Genomic DNA, 22,238 nt, shown 5'->3' on the forward strand with positions numbered 1-22,238 from the left:
AATAAGATGAAACTTAAGGTTTGTCATTTTTAAAAGAAAATTTGTCAATACTCTTTTTGGAGGGGGAAGTAAAACCTTGAAATTTGATAAAAGAAAAAAATAGATGTATTTGCTTAATATTAAAGATGGTCTTAGATATCTAACATTAAAAGATTTAAAGGTGGTAGATAAGAATTTTCTGTGAAATATGGTGATTGTGATATATATTTTTAAATCTAATTAATTATGATACACTGGATAGAAAAGAATTGGGAGAGTTGTTTCATTGTTAGTCTATCTGAGGTTCTTATTAAACAATTGGGCTATAATTTGTATATTATTTGGATTTAAAATGTTTTGTCATACTGCGATGAATTGAAAATTACTTTGTGAATGTAGCTGTCTTAACCTAACTGTTCCTTTTCCTTTTTTCCCCAAATATCTCTAAAATAGATATGTTCAGTATTTACTTTAAAATGCAATAATTTATATTAAAATTAGAAAATAAAGTTTAATGTATTAAAAGCAATTATAACTATAATTTTGCTACTAGTAGTCACCTGTAGAAGAGTTAAATAATTTTAGGGAGAGAGCAGCCTAGTCTCATTTCTATATTTGACTACGAATATAATAAATTTCAGGTTTCTTGGGCCAAAGTGATAGTAGAGCAGGTAAGGCACTTGCCTTTCATGTAGCCAACCCGGGTTCCATCCCCAGCATCCCATATGGTCCCCTGAGCACTGCCAGGAGTGGCTTCTATGTACAGAGCCAGGAGGAACCCCTAAGCCAAGTGTGACCCAACTCCCCCTCCAGTAAATTGCAGATTTGTCTTTAGCTTTGTCAGAAAGCTTAAATTATTGGATGAAAGTGTTTAGATGACATCACTTGCTTAATTTTTATATAATACAATAAATTATCTATATTTTGAGTGAAACATTTTTAATCAAGACTTGCTCCTGTAAATATTATATAGACTGAGCTTTATAAATAGCAGTATAAAATTGGAGATAAATGATGTTAATAATTTAAAGACACCTGGGGCAAACTTAAATAATATGACTAGTAAATGAAATGTTAAAAAACATTGGAACATACTACTACTGCTACTACTGCAGTTTTTTTTAAGTGCTTATTCCATTCCCCTTTCTCTGAAAGAAATTTGAACATTGACTGGATTACTGAAGGCTGAATAATAATAAGAGAAATGGGACCTGTGTCTTGTACAGAAATAATTTGATATTATTTGTATGTATCAACAACTCACTGTTCTTCCATAGAGATTCTGTCATTTGATTGCTATTAGTATTGCTGAATAATAGCAAGTGGTTATGTAGGAGGGAAGAAACTTAACCCTAAGACTAGCAAAATAGGTTTTTGTGTATCCCTGCTCTCTGAAAGTAAGCAAATAAGATAATAGGTAACTGAGGTCTACTAAATTATTCGTACTAAACTAGAGTCCACAATTCTTAATAATACCTGCCTTGCACTCTTATATTTTTTGTAGTACCACTGGGCTTGTACCATATTCAGCAACACCAACAACTTTCGGAGACTTGAGAGCAGCCAATGGCCAAGGGCAGCAGCGACGCCGGATTACATCTGTCCAGCCACCGACAGGCCTGCAGGAATGGCTGAAGATGTTTCAGGTGATATGTCCAAACACTGTTCTTGAAAGGCTTCACTTTATTGCAAAAGCCAAGAGCTTATTCAGCCAAGAGAGGCGGGAAGTACTGTTACATGCTGCGTCATGGGTAAACCTTGAAAACCTTGTGCTGAGTGAAAGAAAGCCAGACAAAAGGCCACCTATCATTTGATTCATTTTATGAGATACTCTAAACAGGCAGCTCTGTAGAGACAGGAAGAAACTTTCTGATTGTGAGGCAGTAGGGGATGGGATATTGGAACTAACTGCTAATAGGTACTGAGTTTCTTTGGGGGGTGATGGAACTGTTCTGGGATTGGCTGGTGTTGGTGGTTGTACAGCACAGTGGGTATTCTGGGAACTATATGCTTGAAATGGGGGATGTTATGTTCTGTGAAGGAGATCTCAATAAAAAATGCTATTAAAAATAAGGAAGCTCATTTTCATTTTTAACTGTATTAATCAAGAGAGTCCAATGCTTATTTTGTAAGCATACATTTGCATTTTTATTGCTTTTTAGATAATAGAATTTTTCTTCCTTTTCTCCTTTATTTTAGGTTTCTGGGGTTGATGTACTTGTTTTCTGAATTGCAGTGCTTGGAAGTTAAACATTTAGAATACAAGAACTCTGCTAATTAGTCACTGGTGGTTAGCTCACCTATCACGGTGACCTTAGTAGTCTCTAAGGGTTAAAATGTACCTTATTTTCATCAGTGCTTGCTTGTGGAGGACTTACTGTTTTCCACTTCCAATTGCTGCATTTTACTAGCATTTAAATTCTTTGAACATGTCTAGGGATTTCCAGGGAAAATTGACTACATCCTAAGCTTGAATATCATGGATTTTATAACTCATAATATCTATATTAAAGTGATCTATCTCTTATTTCAATAAGATAATGCATGTAAGTCAAGTATTTTGCAAAATAGTTGGCATGAATTAAACACTTGTTCTTTGCAAATAATAAATAATAATATCAGTTATGTAAATTGGAGGGTATGGCTGACATTAGCATATGAATGTATTTCCTTGACTGGGGGAATGCAAAGTGTTGTTTTAGGAATTCATTCACAAATAATGGTTGAAAAGAAAGGGACTTTGATTTCATTAATATTCCAGAATTTTATGGTACCATTTAGGTAAAATCTAGTGTTTGAATACCTGAGTAAACACTATACGTATGGGTGCACCCCCTCCCCCCAACCTTCTTGTTGTTATTTCTTTGAAGCAGTGTTGCTTTTAAATGGATTCCAAAAATTGTTTTCTATCTTTCAGGTGATTTTTGAGAATTAAGATAGCTGTGAGGTTTATTTATTTTTTTTTCAGTTCCAAACTGAAAGGTTAAAGCAGTGTTTCTCAACGGAGGATAGATTTTCCCATGATGGAAACATTTTTTAGGTATTAAATGTGTGGGAATGGGAACTGGCAGTAAAGGACATCCCCTCCCCCATCCCCATTCCCCGCCAGGTGCTGTGCATACACGCGAGAGCGCGTACACACACACACACACACACACACACACACACACACACACATTGTCACTCCTCCCATGTCCTCCATTCACCCAGAATGGCAGTGGTGCCTGGTGGAGAGGCAGGGAGTTGTGTTTTATTTATTATATGAACCACTACAATTGCAAAGCATCTGTTTTCATTTCCTTTCCCCCCCCCCTTTTTTAAAAACTTTTCATTCTTTGTTATTAGTCCCTCTGTTCCCAGTTCTTTAAGTTTATGCATCCCCCTTTTTGTAATTTTTAAATGAATTTTTTCTTATCTATGTATATCCTTAGAACTTTTTTTTTTCTTTCTCTCTTTTTTTTTTTTTTTTGGTCTATCCACTTATAAAGAAATTTACCCTCAATAGAGGTGAAAATACAACTCAGACATGTATACCATCCTTTAGAAATACTTTAAAGATTTGTGTCTTCCTGAGTGACTTGAGGTGGGGTGTGGGTGTGTGCTGTGCTTACCTGGGAGTTAAGCATCACAGCACTTGGGGAGTAGTACAGAACCTGAGTTTATATTATTTTAATAAGAAAATGCCAACATGATTTAAATTTTAAAAGGTAAAGGGTTAGTAATTATTAGCATCATAGTTGGCAACCTCAAAAATGGTTATCTTATATAAAAATTATGTTTTCATGGGGGATGTTCCCAAGGAACCACTCCCAGAGATTCTTGGCTAACCAGGCTGATACTTAATAAGCGGGTCCAAGGATGCTTGATGCTCAGGCCCCATAGTGCCAGGGACCACTAAAGCCATTCTTGGGTTATACGTAGAGATTGAACTGGATTGACTCCATGCAAACCAAGCAACCTTAACATCTGCACTTCTCGCCAGCCCCCCAAAGCTTTATTTCTTACCAGTCCCAGGTAAGGTTTACCCTGGGAGGGCAGATGGAGACAGTAGCATAGGTAGGGTACTTGCCTTGCATACAGCTGACCCTCATTCAGTCTCCAGTACCCCATACCCTGACCACTACTGGGAATGACCCCTGAGTATAGAACCACACATAAGCCCTGACCACTGCAGGGTGTGCTCCCCCTAAATTTTTTTTATTTTACTTTGGCTGTGGTACAGATATATATTTTCACTGTTTCAGTGCACCAGAACATTCTTTGCTAGCCCTAGCCACCCCCCACCCCACCTGTTTTTAAGAGAACTTTCAGGCACTGATCTCTTTAGTGCAGTTGTACTTTATTTTGCAAGAAAGCCTTTCTAAGGCGTCGTCTGTACAGTGTTGGCTTATTGAACTGGCTCCTGCTTTTCTTAAAATGTCCACGTGCCATTCACATGTACTATATTTGATCACATTTGAGATTACAGAAATTGTTAGAGACAGTCCTAACTTCCGAAGTGTTAATTGTCCAAGAGATTGTTTCTTAGAGTTCAGGAGCATCAGTAACAGACAAAGCTAGGCTCACTTTTGGTCTGTGAAAAGGTCCAGTTGATTTCTCTTCGTATGAGAAGTAGATGCAGTGAAGAACACTTATTACTTTTAGTTAATAGAATAACATGACAATTACTATGTCATTTTATTTTCCAGATACATACTCTGTAGCAGCACAGGCCACTCGCATCAGGTCTGCTGGGCAGGTAGATCAAGCCCTTAGTACTTTGGGTCGTGTGTCTGTCTCTGACATGCCCAGGCCTCATTGTTGTGCACCGGCCTTTATTTTGTTATGGCTGGTGCCAGAGTAACTCTAGATGAATCACTTGCCAAAAGGCTTGCTGTTGCTTTAATGCCTGGCTTGTCGAGAAACGTAATCTCATAGTAAAGTGGGGGAGTCTTGAGTTGACCTGTGTGGTGGAGTTGAGGGGTAATTAAACTGGCATAATTTCTGCAGATAGGCCAGGGAGTAGGGGGGCATTTAGTGATGACTTTTCTGTTGCATAATAAGCAAAATGGGAGGACTTCTCCACTTACAGCCCAGCTATTGCTCCTAAGGCAGTGATACAGCATTATTTTGGTGCAGCTCCATCCAGTCTGACAAAGTACTCTGTGCTCAATTTGTAAATTGGATGAGAACAAATGATACACCACTTTGGATAAAGGAAATTGAAACAGAATGCCTCTGCAAAACAGAAGTGCAAATCAGAAACAGAACCAGAGGCCCAGATCTTTAGTGCTATTTAAATTTTCAGTAGCCATTAGTTCTGCTTTTGCTGTGGGGGGAGGGTGTTCGATTGTTAATTTTTTGGAAATTGGTTCTTTGTTTATGTCGTCTGGACTTTAAACCATTTTTACCTGTAACTTGACTAGAAAATTGTCAGTAGGCAAAGGCACTAGTAATGTCATATTCTTTCATGTTGAAAGTTCTGCAACATCCTGATAAGACATGATAAAATAAGAAACACATACTATTAAAAGAAAAAGCTCTTAGTACAACTTCTGGATCTGCCTCTGCCTCTTATTGGATAATTTCATAGATGCTATATATTGTTCTTGTATTCCATACAATAGATAGAATACTAAAATGGCAAAGGGAGAAAGCATGCAAATAAGCTACACTTGGACATATAATGAAGACTCAGTAAATGTTAACTTCATCTTTTGATCAGGAAACCACCTTTGTGAGTCTCAGTTTTCTTAACTCTAAAAGGGGGCTGTTTATACTAGCTTCATAGAAACAGTATCAGCCTGATATTATTAGCATTATTTTTATCACAGCATAATTGTGTTGAAAGTATCAGTATGCTTTGAAAGTTCCTGTTATATTCAATTTGTTTAAAAAGAATTAAGTAAAATTATTTCTTTGTTTTAATATTTTAAATTAAAACTACTGAAGATTTAATCGAATTTCATGGTAACTTAGAGATTGTATTTGTTCCCTAACTTGTTTTGTTGTGCTCTTATTTTGCTTGTCAACAAATACTAAAATGGGATTTTATGAATTCATTCACAAAAAATGAATTCTATATTTATTACTTTGCAGTTATTTTGAAATATTAAGGTTAAGAAACTTGTAGTGTGAAAAATAAAAAAGTCATTGTATTTAGCCAGACAATGCTGTGGGAAAGTGTGTCTCTGAAGCATTCTTGAGGACTTCATATAAAAGTAGAATCAGGTGGTTAGTTTCTTCAGAAAGCAAATTATCTCCAGGATTATGTTCATTGAGTCAGATATTGATGTTTGTTGAACTTAACAATTAGAGTTGATCCAGAGTAAAATGGAGTACTAAGTATGGTGTAGTAAATACCCCAGTGATGAAACATCCAACAGATTGGATCACCATTTGCTGCAGGTGCTAGAGAAGACAGTTACCAATCCAGGCAGCTACCCCAGTACTGCCCCAGCCATAAACTATGTATCTGCATGGAGGAATAAGGGCCTCCAGACTGGTTGGTGAGTCACCCGCATCAGTACTGGGTGAGTTGTTGAAAACATAAAGCGTCCTCAGCCCCACCTTGACCACTGAATCAGACAGTTGGTGAGGGTAGTTTGCAGACCTCTTTGATTCTTGCTCTCTTCATCTGGCATTTGGAAACACTGATGTGGACCAAGCCCCTCATTATCCAGGTGGGGCGTCTGACACAGATTAACGAGGGGACTGTCCAGCAGTCCCCCACGATTGCCACTGCAAACCCAAGACCCGCCCCCTGTCACATTGCTCCTTCTCCCTGTCTCTGTTCCCTGTACTGTTTGCTAATGGCCTGAAAACAAATACCAAGTCCACAGTGAATTGGGGGATTTTTTTTTCAAATTTGCAATTTTGCCCCCAAATTGAGTTTCATTTCCCTTGAATCTCTCTCAGCATGGAATGTTTCCCCTAGCCCCGCATAACTTTACTTCGAGAGACCAAAAGAGGATGCTTGCTTTTTTTTTATTTTCCAAGACAGCTTGGAAGAATTCTAATGATTATCACTGAAATTAGCCAACACTTACACAGATAAATAAAAGAAGCCCTGCAGAGGTTAAATTATAACTTAATTAGTGGCAGTAGCCCCTGCCTAGCTTGGGTTTCCTGATCTCCCAATTCAATGCTCTTTCTACTATTCTTCATGTCAGGATCATGTTGGTGGGAGTCAGAGTTACGCATGCAAGTTTTGTGTTGAAATATACTTCCCTTGCTTCTGTAATTCATGTATGTATACCAGAGTTTGAGCCAGACTAAGGAAGGAAAACCTAGTGATACCATGAAATATAAAAATAGAAGCACTCCTTGAAGTGAGTTCTGAGATTGTCTTGGTATAATATTTCCTAGTTCCTTGAGGATTTCATTCGCAGAGTCAGTGAACCCTTCCTGAGTACTGGTCATGTGGTGGCTCTTCTTTGAATCTGGGATACAACAGTGAACAGAACTATTTTTGAAAGCCCCCTGGGTAGGACTTCCGTTCTGATCAGGAGAGGAGTGGGATGAGGGGCTTGGGACTGATGAGTCTACAGTTTTAGGAAGGTTGTCCTTAAAAGGTCTCAGAGAAGAAAGGAACCAAGTAAGGATCTGAAGGGGGGGAAAGCAAGTAAAAGGCTCTGCCAGAGGATGCTTGGTGTGTTTGAGGCAAAGTCAGGCAGAGATAGCAGAGCCAGGGAGAGAATTCCCTTGGTCTGGAACTCACGCTCTGCAGGAGGCCCAGGGTTCAGTCCCCAGTACTGTATGGTCCCCCAGAGCACCACTAGGGTGACCCTCATACACTCAGCAGGGGAAGCCCTTCAGCACTGTTTCTCCCTACCTCCTGCCCTCCACTTACCCCCCCCCCAAAAAAAAATGGGAGAGAGGGGGGAAAAAGAAGACCTTGTCAGCCTGTCAAGGTCTTTAGTTTTTACTTTGAATCAAATTGGAAGTGCTAGAGGATTTGAATTGAAGAATTGAGTGACTCTGTAGAGCAAAGATAAAGTGGCCAGTGGGAGGCTGTGGTGGGGTAGGAACAGGCCAGGGGAGAGATCATAGCAGCTCAGACTGGTTGCCAAGCTCAGGGCTGTACTGGGGGCTGAAATCCCTGGGATTTGCCAGTGGGTCTGAACCAGCTGACTGTGTGAGTGAGGGGGTCTGATTTTACATTCCACTGAAATAGCGAGCTCTGCGGATGTGCATATGGAGAGAAAAATCCAGCATTTTATTCAAGTCAGCCCAGTCGTCCATCACCCAAAATGGACACCGTGTCCTTGTACTGGTGTCCATGAATCTTGATCATGGAGAAAAGCAGTGAATTTCTTATCGCACCTTTGGAGCGCGAGAGAAGTACAGCAGATAAGGCAGTTGACTTGTACACAGCCAGTTCTCAGCCTTGAGCACCAGAAATTGTGACCCCAAAACAAAAAAATCTAAGTCATAGTCATTAGTATTGATATTAAATGATCAGGAGTGAACAAAGGCTGGTCACTTGAAGTTTTGTCAGAGGTAAGTTTTGAACAAGAATTTGAAACTCCTGAGGGAACAGAATAATCCAGCTTCAAATTAAGCCCTTCTCATTGGTTGTGTGTATGTACATACATGTATCTGAGTATGTTTCATTCCTATGTATAAGTTCTTGCCCTGACCGAAAGAATACAAGATGAATACTCAAAGGCAATGTTCTGAGTAAAGAGAAAATAAAAAACAATTATTGTAGCCTGTGTTTCCTCTTGGGGGTAAAACAGGGAGATTCCTCCAGGATTTCTAGGTCAACTAAATGAGAAAATGTTTGGATAAGCTCTATGGAAGTACTACGGAAATGTGTGATAGTTATGAGAGGAACGAAGAGATGAAGTTCACTGTAAATTCTAACACTCAGATGCTTCTTAAAATATTCAAATATCGTCTCATATCCTCAATGGGTCTGTTTTCAATCAGTGTTTGACATGTGATATAATACAGGTTCCTGGTTTAAACCAGAAATGGATTATAAATATACCCATCTTAGCTCCATGCCTCCCCTGTTGTTCTCTCTTCACCAACTTTCAAAATGGACTTACTAATTCACAGACTCTTAAATATGCTTGCTCATGGTTTGATTCACATATTTCAATTATGTAAATGTTTTATATAATTGTTTGGGGAGGCTGACATTTAAATTACTCACATGATTTTTCAGTTTTTCCTTCTAAAAATTCCTCTCAGGAGTTCATAGTTTTGAAGAGCAGCTATTGTGTGTTGGTGTTCCATTATGTAGTAGGTGTTCCATAATGTACATAACTAAAGTACTTTTAGTTCTTCCATTCTTTTTGTCTTTGTCATATTCTGATTTTACTTAGCTATTATTTTCAGCTAGTTGTGTTGTAGCTGAAAATTATTTTTACATATCAAATCAAAGCCCTTTGAATTTGTTGAAGAGACATATAGTCTGTCCAGTTACTGTTTTTTTCTCTCAATGATGCTGCCAGTCTTCTATTCTCAGATGAGCACCTTATTAAAACCATCAAGTCTTACAGTTTCTACTAGAAGGAGGATAGGTTGAAAAAAAAACACCTGTCAGATATACTGATTTGATCGATAATTCAAATTGAATAGCTTGATTTTTCAGACAGTGTCTCAGTATTAGAAGACCATAACATAGTAATGTAAAGCAAAATTCTTTTTCTGTCTTAAGACTTTTCACAATATAGAGGTAGCCACTAAGATAGTCACCTGCCTTAATCCAGACAGGTATCTGTCTGGCCTCAAGAAGCCACTTTTTACATTGTTTGTTTGTAAGTGTGGGTTTTTCTCTATGGACTTATGAAGAGACATTTCAAAATAACCAAAACATCTCATTCCTTTTCTGATAGAGCTGGAGTGGACCAGAGAAATTACTTGCTTTAGATGAACTGATTGATAGTTGTGAACCAACCCAAGTAAAACATATGATGCAAGTGATAGAGCCCCAGTTTCAACGAGACTTCATTTCCTTGCTCCCTAAAGAGGTATGGATTTTCAACTCTATTTTCCCTTGGGGAGTCTTTGAAACTGTAACTCAGCACCTACCTTTAAACATTGTCATGCTAATTATGGTATTCAGTGTTGTTTGTTTATCACTCTCAATTAGTGTTGAAAGAGGCCATAAATGATAAACTGCTGTCACTTAGTAATATAATTCTCAGATCAAGTTTGTCTGTGGACTAAGTGATTTCTTTCCACCACTGGTATAAATGTATGTGAGGGCAGGTTTTAAGTTTCTTTAATGTTGTTATTTCTTTAAAAGACTTTGAAGTCCAGCCGTTAGTTGTCTTTGTATGTTTATTGTAGTAGTAGGGTTTCTTAACTTCAGGTTTTATTGAAACAGCAACATCTTTTTCTTAGTTTACTGTCTGTTTATCTTGAGTCCATATGTCTGATAGTTCTATAGTATTGAATTGTAGTTTTCCTTTCCTTATATTTCATACTTATTTTAAATATGTAGAATTTTACATCTATGCTGTTTTCTACTAATCACTCCCCTTCTGATCCAATTTGTCTACAAAAATATATTGTCATAGATTTCCTGTACCAAGCACATTCTTATATAAGTATGTATTTTGTAATTTCTCATGCCCATTTATTTACATACATTTTATATAAAGTGATACTTTTTATCAGGCTGATTGCTCATATGGCATTCTTGCCTGTGTAAATGAGGCATCATTTATTATGTTTATAGGATTTACAGCGTTATTTTTATCAGCAAATACTATAACATTAAGTAATGTCACTGTGATTTATGTTTTCACAAATTATGTATATGCCACTAATTATATGTCAGCTAAGAAGACAGTGTAAGAGACTAATGTACCATTGCAAATGATTCTGAAACTTCAAATAGAAAGAACAAAGGAATCCGTTTTTTCAAATAATCACACTAAATATTTTAGGGCATTGGCTATGAATAAAAGCTTCATCATAGTAAATGTTTAGAGCTAGCATAATTTCAAGAAAAAGTGGGGAGGGGGACATCTTCTGTCTGAAAATTTCCTTCTTTGGAGTGATGTTTTTAAATCACAGAAACAATTATATTCTTACTAGTTCTTTCTAAAACTATCTTTTGAACAGAAACAGCTTACAAAATTGACATAAGGACTTTTTGTTTCTTTCAGAAGGACATAAGTAATAGGAACCTCTTTTGTAAGCATTTGACTGAATTTATTCACACTGTACTCATAGTTTCATTTGCTGCCTACCTTCTATTAAGTGATAGCATTTTGTTGACATCCAGGGTGTAGTTTAAATCTAAAATATAATTAAAATCTGAGTCTAGTTTTTCCCCTTAGCCCTAGGAATGGTAAGGTTTTGTTTTGGTTGTGTTTAGTTGGATTTCCATAGTAACTGCTAAACACAATAATGTGATTTAAAATCAGAATATGAAAGTGCTTTCAAGCATCTAAGAACAAAGCGCAAATTATCAATAACCAGACAGAATTTTTATATGAAGTCTTCTCTGAAAAATTCTCTGAGGAAAAAGAGGTCATGCTAGATAGAAGAGCGAGAGTAACTTATCAACTGTGTTCCCCCCCCCTTTTTTTTCCAACTTGTGGGGGGAAAACTTTACTAATTTGAAAAACTTGCTTTATTTTATATGAGAAAAATGGTATGGTTCTAAGTTCCTAAGGAAACTAACATTTTATTGGAGACTAGTATTATTATTATTATTTAAATCATTATTACCTTCATGTCAGGAAATAAGCATTAATAATTTTTTTATAATTCCTTTCAACAGATCTCAAAGCTCTTTACCAACATTTACTTATTTATCTCAAAAACCTTGACAAAAATCTCACTAGTCTCACATGGGAGGCTTGTGATAAACAGCATTATCCTTATTTTGTAAGTAACTACCAAGAAAAGCATTAGTGATATAGTAAAAGATCTAGAACAAAACCTGAATTCTTAGCATAAGATCATCCAACATTTTCTGTATTCTTTTACTTTTTTCTTCCCTTTCACTAAAATTTGGGAAAGTATAAACTATCTTTTGAGAGTAATGTTGTGGGTTTTTGTATAGACCATAGAGAAGAAAAAAAAGCAGCTCCCATTGAAATTACAAGTTGGGGCTGAGAAAATGATTTTTCTGATCATTTTCCATTTTAAGAGGTTCTCTTTCTCTGGTAGAAGGGCTCCCTGGGAAAAATTACTAATCTAGAATTTTGCCTTTAAAACAGATGAAAAGAAAACCTGTATTGAATCTACATTTTTCACATGTCTGCAAAAAAACTTTAAGTTTGATCCCATAGAATGGAGTTGGGTGTGGTTTAGGAAAGGTGTGCTCTCTCTCCTCTGAGAGGAGTCTCACGTGATGGACCCTTATTTCTTTTATGGAACTTGCATAATTCAGAATACTAAGAATTAGGTAACTTTGCTGTTGTCTTTTTGGCTTGGCAGTTTAATTCAAAAACATGTAAGATATTGTTGCCAGAATAAGTTGCATTCTACTTTTTCCCCCGATTTAAACCATTTTTGACATATCATTTCTGGTTTTGATTTCTGATTCTGGTTTATGTTTTTCTATATGTATTTTCTATAATGCCTATATGCTTTGATGAAACTGGCTAAAAGTAAATAGATGATCATTAAATAAATCAAGGTTTGTGGTTGAGTTAGGGCCTTTGCTTATCGCCTTAAGGTGAATGTGCCAGTTACCTGTGGAGCTGATATTTCAACTTTTGCACTTGAATATATTTGAACATTTCTTTTGAACACACACAGACGTGTGCTAGATCATCTTTTAATTATCAGAAGTAAAGGGAATTTTTGTTTGTTGATTTTGGGGGTATATCTTTGAAACCTAAGATGTTCTGGACTTGTTTTTTATTAGCCTTTGCAGTTTATTGAATGTTTCTGTATATAATTTGATTTCTGCCAAAATTGGAAAAGCAAAGTCAAAGAATAAAATTTTTTGTACAACCTAATTATTTTGGACATTAAGTAGCATCTCCTTTCTAGCATGGTTATTTTTGCTAAATAGCACTTTCGTACAGAAGATTAATAATGTGGAATTATCACTTTGCTGTTAAACTGATATGCAAATTTTCCTAGACTTAAGTAATTGAAATTTTGAAAAATTAAGTAGTTATGGAGTATCCATGAAAAAGTACTCTGTTGAGATGCATATTTCAACATTCACATAAAGATTATTGAATATAATTATGCCTTTTTATTTCTAATAAATTAGTTTCTACATATTCTAGCGAAGGTCTTCTCTGATAGGTCAAAAATAATTAGTCCACGAAAGTGTTTGTAACTATCCTTTATCAGTAATATTATATTGACTACTCACGTTGAAGTACCTTCCATATAAACCTCAGAATTCACTCAGATGATATTACTGTTTAGATAATTTTTGTTCCATTGTCATAATTTAAAATTATACGTCATTTGTGAGGTTTCAGTAAGCATACCCAGAAGCTGTTATTACTTCCCTTTTCTCTTTTTTTATATTCTTGCATTGACTTTGTATACTGAAAGGAAAAATAATTGATGGTTGCAAATACTAAAATCAAAAATTTAAAATCAGTAATATACCTATCTACCTAAGAGGTAATTCAACTATACAATCAATCCTATCTGGCACATGTGAAAAGCCCTGTGAGCAACATAAAGTAATTAGATCTCAATTAACTTTTATTTATCTAGAGAGCCATTTGATAATTGTCCACTTTTGTTACTTATAGTCAGTGTTGTAAATGTTTGCAGAACCTATCATTATGATAATAAACACTTTGATGTGATGAAAACTTGGTAATCACAGTTATCAGAAGTGATCAAAACCATAGCATGCAGAAAATACAGAAATCTTATTTATCTTAAGTCTTCAGTGACTTAAATTCAGTGGGTTTACATTGAAACATGGAGAGAAGATAAAACAAAATTTGACAATAGCATAAAAGAAATGAATAAAAATCTTGAGTTGAGGCTCATAGAGAAGCAAAGGCAGATATTCCTTGAAGAGGTAAGGAATTAGTGAAGTACGTCATAACCAGCTGAGAATTTGGGTTGGTTTTTTCTTTTCTTTTTTTAAATCTGGTGTGATATATTGGTTTAGGTGAAATACTCAAACTTTTCTTCTATAATTTTAGAACTAGAACATTCTGTTAGATTCACTTACCTACAATTATACACTTCATCCTGTAGAAAGTAACTAATTGCTGTTTTTATACTGTTAAACCATGGGCATACCATGCTGTTTCTTTCTTATAGCTGGCGCTGTACGTGCTTTCATTCCTGGAACCCAGAGATCTGCTGCAGGCGGCTCAGACCTGCCGCTACTGGAGGATTTTGGCTGAAGACAACCTTCTCTGGAGAGAGAAATGCAAGGAGGAGGGTAAGGCTCAAAATCACAGAGAGAAATTATTTGCCCTTTGAAAAAGCCCGTTGAAAATGGAAACGAACCAGAGCCAGAAGTTGCCGTGTGCCGGTGGTAGAGCAGGAGCCTTGACAAGCCCGCCGGGGATCAGGAAGGCCCATCTCCTGCCCTTCCCCAGCCACCATCAGACCTTTGTGTGCCTCTGGCAGGGGCAGTGGTGAAGGTGGTGACGGGCAGGGGTGGGGTGGGGGTGGGGTTGTCGCCTGAGCCCAGTCTTACAGCAGACCCCTTTAGTGAGCAGCACTGCAGGAGCCAAATGGATCTGATTTTCAGTCTCTCATTGAATGAGTAAGGAATGAAAAAAAGGCAAGATGAGAATGATTTAAAGGAAATCAAAACATGATATTAACAGAGAATTAGTCCCTGTTCTGTTCATTGTGCCCACAGCTATGGATTGAACACCCCCTGTGAGTGAGGCATTCTTAAATGCTTCCCAATTCAGCAACGAATTCCACTCCCCTCCCCACCTTGGAGTTAAGCTTCTTGAGGACCACTTTTTTTTTGGGGGGGGGGGTTACATTTCTTGTTTCTTAGTAGAGAAGTGTAGGTATCATCCATAACATTACTTTTTCTAATTCCCAGCAGGCTTGTAGAAAAATGTTTTTGTAAAAAATATATAGTCTTTTTTTTTTTGGCTTTTTTATTGCAGGGGAGGGGGGTCATACCCGGCGATGCACAGGGGTTACTCCTGGCTTTTTTGCATTCATGAATTACTCCTGGCAGTGCTTGGGGGACCATATGGGATGCTGGGAATTGAACTCGGGTTGGCTGCGTGCAAGGCAAATGCCCTACCTGCTGTGCTATCACTCGAGCGGGTTTGATTCCTCTGTCCCTCTCAGAGAACCCAGCAAGCTACAGAGAGTATCCCACCCGCACGCCAGAACCTGGCAAGCTCCCTGTGATGTATTCGATATGCCAAAAACAGTAACAAGTCTCACAATGAAGACATTACTAGTGCCCGCTCGAGCAAATCGATGAGCAACAGGAGGACAGTGCTACAGTGCTATATACAGTCTGATTTGCCTCTGAGCAGCAGAAGTTTTGAGAAGGGACCAGAGAGCTAGAGGCAGGAACTCTAGCAGAGGTTATCAGATTTGTGTGCCTATCACCCCTTTATCACTTATCGTCCCCCAAGTGCAGTTGCACTAGAGACTGATTGTGGGGGCTCCAAGATGATACGTCTCCATAGGTGAGCACCCCCTTCCCAGAGCCATAGACACAGCTTGGAGGAGGGGGATGGGATTGCTGGTTTCTGATGTCTCTGCCCTCCTGGCCGTGTCTTAGAGAATCGGTGAGCCCCTCTCTCCCCAAGTATCTTTATACCAAAAGTGGCAGTAATCACTCCTTTCATAGAATCTGTAATATCTACTTCAAATTTTGTTGTAACATTCACATACCCCAAGTAGTACCTTATTTTAGCTGTTTTTGAAGTATACCATTCCGTGATGTCCAGTGACTTCACCTTTCAAAACAAAGACCTTTGCGGCATTTGATAACCGCCCCACCCTCCATCTCCAGCTTTTGTGTCTTTCCCTGCTGCATCTCCCTTGTTTTCTCACTGCAGGCCCTGATGGCCACCATCCTCTCTTTTCTCCTGTAACTGTGACTGAGTGCCTTGTACAAGGAGTCTTGACAGTCTCTGTGATTGGCCTGTCTCATTTAGCATCTTGCCTTCATGGCTTATCACTGGTAGCATGTCTCAGAATCGCCTCCCTTGGTAAGGCTGAATGACACTGTTGGTGGGAAGGTACCACACCATGCTCTTCCTTTCATCCATTGTGGACATGTGGCTTGCATTCACCTTTTGGCTATGAACGCTGATACTGTGTACCGATATCTGCCCGAGTTCCTGCTTTCTTTGGGGTATATATATCTCCAGAATTGCACTTTCTGGATCATGTGACAATTCTATATTTACTTCTTTTTTTTTTTTTTAGGAAATGCCAAATTATTTTTTACATCGGCTGTACAATTTTATATTCCAGAAGCTTTGCAGTTTCTGTACCAGCATTTCCTCACCAGTATTTCATAGAATTGTCTAGAGAAAGAAATATAATCATGTATAAGCATTCAATACAGAATATCTGCTTTACATTATTGTTTAGTAATAACTTTGAAAACAGAAACATTTTAGGGGCTGGAGTTCAGCACGTAGGGTGTTTGCCTTATGTGCAGCTGGCTCCCGGCTCCATACCTGGCACCCCAAATGATTCCCCCCAGCCCTACTAGAAGTGATCCCTGAGTGCAGAACCAGGAGTAAGGCCTTAGCACCTTAGGGTGTGACCCAGAAAGTGAAAAACAAGGAAGAGAAATCAGAAACATTTTAACAGCTTACATATCAGCGGATGTGAAGGGGAGGGATGAGATAGATTATAAAATTTATATTTTGGGTGAGGGTAGTGACACTCTTTACTTCTTTAAAACTTAGGTATTGATGAGCCATTGCACATCAAGAGAAGAAAAGTAATAAAGCCGGGATTCATCCACAGTCCATGGAAAAGCGCGTATATCAGGCAGCACAGAATCGATACCAACTGGAGGCGAGGAGAACTCAAATCGCCCAAGGTAACTGAACTCTTGCACCGGTTAGAAACACTTCTTGGGTGTTGGTTCCTGTGTGCTTTTTAATCTTCTTGGCAGGAGCTCTAACCTGACACCTCTTCTGTAGAAAGGTATCGATAGTTTTTTTTTTTTTTAAGGAAACTGAACGTGGAACTGACAGTATTCCTCTGTTACTAATTTCTTTAGTCTGACAACTCATTGTACTCAGATAAAAGATGAGCTGAATTACATTGTCAGTTTCTCTTACATAAATGAAATTTTCTGAATATCATGTTGAATTTTATGTTGTCTACATTCGACCTAAGAATTTGATCATTTGTTTTCTCTTCTGACCACATTGTCTGATATGATTTAGGAATAATACTGATTTCTGTCTTAACTATTCCAAATTTATTTTTAAAAAATGGTAGAATGGTTGGCATTAAGTAGTGTACTTTTATAATAAAAAATTGGGGGAGTTGTTGTTCTATTAATTTGCTCGATCATCGATTTGCTCGAGCGGGCCCAGTAACGTCTCCATTGGAGACTTTGTTGTTACTGTGTCTGGCATATCGAATACTCTCGGTAGCTTGCCGGGCTCTCCGAGAGGGGCAGAGGAATCGAACTCGGGTCGGCCATGTTGGCCGCTTGTAAGGCGAACGCCCTACCCGCTGTGCTAATAGGAATATTATATAGCAGCCTTTTTGTAAGTTGAAAAAGTTTGTGATTATTAGTGCTCTAGTCTCTCTAGTAAGTGCTTTTTCTTTTATGCATCAGAATTGCAAAAGTTAGATGCACATACATTCTTTTGATCTAAACAGAAGAAATAGATGATACCTGAGCATATTTGTATGTGAACCATCCTTATAAAAGATCTTCACTCAGTAAAATGTTAGTAGTTGACCGAAGTATAAATAAAAGATGACAGAAACAATAAAACACTTAGTGATTCATCAGCCAGTAAGGATGATGGTTCATACTTTATATAAATTTTTATCCTAAAAAAATGTATAGATTACCACCCCCTCTTCCTTGTTTTTTTCCACCAATATTTTGTTTTTGAAGCAGCACCATTTAACACGATGTTGTAATCCATGTCTCTCTTACAGGTGCTGAAAGGCCATGATGACCATGTAATCACATGCTTACAGTTCTGTGGGAACCGAGTCGTCAGTGGTTCTGATGACAACACTTTAAAAGTTTGGTCTGCCGTCACAGGGAAAGTAAGTTCTTCTGCACTCTGCAATGTGGGTACTGCTTTTCCCTGCTCTTGAAGTAAGATTTGATGTGATCTGATAGATGACGTTTTTGGAGACAGGAAGATTACTACCATTCCATTTCATGGAATACTTTTTCATCTTCCTAGTCCTTCAGTCCCCCAAACCAACTTCCTAAATCATGCAAATAGGAATATCTGCTTTGGATAGAAGGGAAAAGCTTGTGTATGTTTATAAGAATCAGCTAGTAAAAGGAAAACAAGGGTTCATTTTTGACGGTAGCTTATTTTGATAGAAAGTGTCAGTTTCTAATTGAGCCTTTTCTCTTGGTAAGATAATGTTTCTCATAAGAATGTCATTAATCTTTATTTACATAGTTGGTCTTGGTGTCTTTGCTGTTTTTAAGATGTGCTTTATCTTTTCCTTGGCTTAATTTTTCTCACCTTTATTAACCATCTAAGTTGTAGCTCCTTCCTTTTCCATCTTTTTCAAAAAATATGATTGAGACATGATGGGTTTTCTTTGCAATCTGCTTTGTTAATGACCTGTCTGTAGCTTAGGAGTTAATTAAATCACGTTGATAGAGACTTGCGCAAGCCCTGTCAGATGGAATTAAGCCAACTAAGTATTTAAATAGGAGTTTGCAGGAGAAAGCTTTCCATGCAATCCAATCAACGATATATAATACTATGCCTATTGGTTCTCTAGTGAATACTTATTTTCATCTGTCCAGTGGAGAATATTTACATGAGTTAAGAGATTGAGCACCACAATGGAAAGTACCGTGATGGGTGGGGGAATCTGTCTTCTTAAAACAATGTCTTACAACATGTTGACTCGCAGGCAAGAATCTTCTAAATATTTCAAGTCAGATGCTAAAGATTTTGAAAGCAGCTTCATATTTCCATAGTATAATATTCGTTTTGGACTGACTTCAGGGTTTTAATGTCTGTCTTTACTTGTCTAGAAGTATCTTGCCTGACTCGTAACTGCTGCCTTGGGGCAGGTTCCGATGAAATGTGGTATGTAGCCACACCCAACGCTATTGGCTTGCTTTCACTGAGTCTGTTCCCCTCGAAGAAACCTAGTTGCAATTTTAGTATAATTGCATCAGAGCAGCCCGGCTGAAACTGTCCTGGTTTTAACACTGAATGTCTGCTTTCTACATAGTCTCCCTCAGCGTGTGCCTGGGTAATATGCAGCGATGCTGAACAAGCAGCAGTAAATAGAGGGGGATTGTGTTAAATGGATCTGCACAGTTGCCACATGTTCAAGCAGAGTAAATGCTTTTTAACTCCATAGGTTAGCGAGCGGTTCAAACATGGTGCAAATCGTTTTCCATTTGACCCCAAAGTAACCATCCTAAGTGTTCTTCCCAGTGTTTAAGGACGTTGGTGGGACACACCGGAGGCGTGTGGTCATCACAGATGAGAGACAATATCATCATTAGTGGCTCTACAGATCGGACGCTCAAAGTATGGAATGCAGAGACCGGAGAATGTATACACACCCTCTACGGCCACACGTCCACTGTGCGCTGCATGCACCTCCATGAGAAAAGGTGAGGCAGTGGCGCACAGGGGCTCCGCGCTCCCCTCCCCTTGAGTGTCAAGTTCGAGTTATAAATTGTGGTACTGTATTCCTAGACAACACTTTATTACGTTTGCCTTGATTCTCTACTGGGAAAGCAGTGGTGCGTTGGCTTAGAATTGAGATCTGTCTTTCAGTCTTCTTCCTCCAAGTAGTGTTGTTGTTTCCTCCTCAAAATTCTGCTCCCTAGTCATGCTTGATGCTTCACTTTCTTCTATGTCTTAAGAAGAAAATTCATTATCTTCTTTCAAAAATCATGGTCAGGAGCTGGAGAACTAGTAGAGGGTTGGGGATGGGCGTGGAGGGCATTTGCCTTGAACTGGTCAGCTCCTGTTTAATCCCCAGCACTACCTACTGGCTCCTGAGCGCTGAACCAGGAATAAGCCCTGAACACAACTGTGTGCAGCCTAATCCCTCTCTCCAAATCTTGGGGACTGGGTGTGCAACCCAGACCTCACTGTGTCTAGAGGGCCCAGGTTTAATCCCCATCACTAGGGGGGGTGGGGACGAGAGAAATCGGTTTTTTGCCCCTTTTTTTCCATATATTTCTGTTTGCGAGGGACAAATTTATTCAACCTTCAGGTCTCTGAGTCTTTTTTCAACTATCCCCCACTCCCATATCATATCCTCTCTTTCTAAAAGCTAAGGCCCGTGGCTTGTAATTTCCTACCTTACTACCTGCCACCTGAATCGTTGGCATAGCTTTCACACATGGTCTTCTCACCTTTTTCTTCCCTTTGGCAGGGACTTCTGTTGCTTCCCAAAGTAAGGAAGAAATTCTTAATCTGGTTTTCAAAATTGTTTCAACCAAGACAGACTTGCTTGACTTTTTCTTCCCAGTGCCTCTGCTGCTGTTTTCATTTATTTTAGTTTTTAGGCCCACACCTGACTATGCCTCAGGGATTACTATTGGCAGGGCTCGATACCATATGGGGTGCCAGGGATCAAACTCTAGTGAGCTGTGTGTGTTTGTGTGTGCACAGGGCAACTCCTTGCCCGCTGCTCTATCTCCTCGGCCCCTCCTGTTTCTTTTAGCTGTTTCTGCGTAAGATCCTACTTTTTGGCACCTTCCTATCTTCATGGTGCTCCAGTTGAATAAATGTGATTTCTACTTCGTTTGTTAAAAAATGTCTCCCTGAAGGGTCCTTCGAGTAAATCCACTCTAGTCTTTACCTTTAATTCTGTCCATTGCATCTTCTTTATTAAGCACCATTATATTAAGCAGACTTCATACCAGATTTGTAATATGTGAAGAAGGTACTTTTTCACTTGTAATTTGAATCTACTTTGAACAGAGTGCTTTACTATTAAAATGTAGGATATTGGGATCTGGAGGCCTTGCAATTTCAGTTTCCATTATGTTCTGACTTGAATCTCTCAATGCTTCCATTTTCTACTCTTCCAAATGTGGAAATTATGGCCTTTTTATCGCTCAAGAATGACATAAAGATACCTGAGTCTTTAGCTGTCCTTTGTAATCCAAAGATAATTGCAGCATTTGTATCATTCTGGTCTCTGAAAAAATATAATGTTTGTTGTGTTAGACCACATTTTTAGGGGTGTTTTGTTGCGTCTACATGTATATCTTCTAAAAATCCGTACATGTTAATTCCCCGGTGCTTGCTGAAGAGTTGTTATAACTATAGAAATGCACAGCATTTGTCATATGAAATGTCTAGAACTGGTTAGTCAGAGAATATGAAATAAAGCACACCTCTTTAGCCATTTAAATTCCAAATTCTCATTTGCTAAATAATTTGTATTGATTCCTCCCCCCTCCCCAGCCCCTAGTCACAATGGAAATAATCATTTAGTTGCAAATTTGGAAAAGGGCAGGAAAAACAAAAAAGAAAATTTCATATTTTCAAAGTAGTATCATCCAGAATTCCCCCCATTAATATTTTATACATATTGTTCTCATTAGCATTTCATTTCCAAAATCAGCATCCTGGTGGATATTTTTAGTGCTGGCTGTTGCTTTCTTCAATACAGTACAGCCTTTCAAACTGTTCCAGGAGCCACAGAACCACAATCTGTCCTAGGTGAGAACAAATGAGACATCATTCTCGACTTCCGCACTTCCCAGCCAGAGTCACTCAACTCTGATGTGTTTATATATTCAGGGTTTCCATAGGATTTCTTTTGAAAACAGGTTGGGGCGGGGGGTGTTGAGTAACCACTGACTTTTTGGTCATGCATTATCATGTTTTGAAAAGTCCTGATGATTTTTTTTTCCCTCTCTCTCTTTTTTCCTCACCTCCAGAGTTGTGAGCGGTTCTCGAGACGCCACTCTTAGGGTCTGGGACATTGAGACAGGCCAGTGTTTACATGTCTTGATGGGTCACGTAGCCGCGGTCCGCTGTGTTCAGTATGATGGCAGGAGGGTTGTTAGTGGAGCATATGATTTCATGGTGAAGGTGTGGGATCCAGAGACCGAGACCTGTCTACACACGCTGCAAGGGCATACCAATAGAGTCTATTCATTACAGGTAAGAGATCGCATCTCTCTAGCCTGAAGACGCTCACCCGATGACTCAGAG

General features: G+C 38.5%; 1 protein-coding gene across 3 annotated transcripts in view; it reads left to right on the forward strand.

The window, feature by feature from the left end:
* Positions 1 to 22,238, forward strand: part of FBXW7 (F-box and WD repeat domain containing 7) — a 218,081-nt gene that overhangs the window by 190,932 nt on the left and 4,911 nt on the right. For all 3 annotated transcript variants that reach the window (XM_056118897.1, XM_056118898.1, XM_056118899.1), the window contains 7 exons: positions 1,484 to 1,625; positions 9,807 to 9,941; positions 14,185 to 14,308; positions 16,779 to 16,915; positions 18,001 to 18,114; positions 19,488 to 19,669; positions 21,962 to 22,187. In XM_056118897.1, coding sequence (XP_055974872.1) covers positions 1,484 to 1,625; positions 9,807 to 9,941; positions 14,185 to 14,308; positions 16,779 to 16,915; positions 18,001 to 18,114; positions 19,488 to 19,669; positions 21,962 to 22,187 — 1,060 coding nt within the window. The remainder of the gene's footprint in view (positions 1 to 1,483; positions 1,626 to 9,806; positions 9,942 to 14,184; positions 14,309 to 16,778; positions 16,916 to 18,000; positions 18,115 to 19,487; positions 19,670 to 21,961; positions 22,188 to 22,238) is intronic.

Source organism: Sorex fumeus, unplaced genomic scaffold (genome assembly GCF_029834395.1).
Source record: "Sorex fumeus unplaced genomic scaffold, SorFum_2.1 ptg000039l, whole genome shotgun sequence".
In the NCBI taxonomy this organism is placed as follows: Eukaryota; Metazoa; Chordata; class Mammalia; order Eulipotyphla; family Soricidae; genus Sorex; species Sorex fumeus.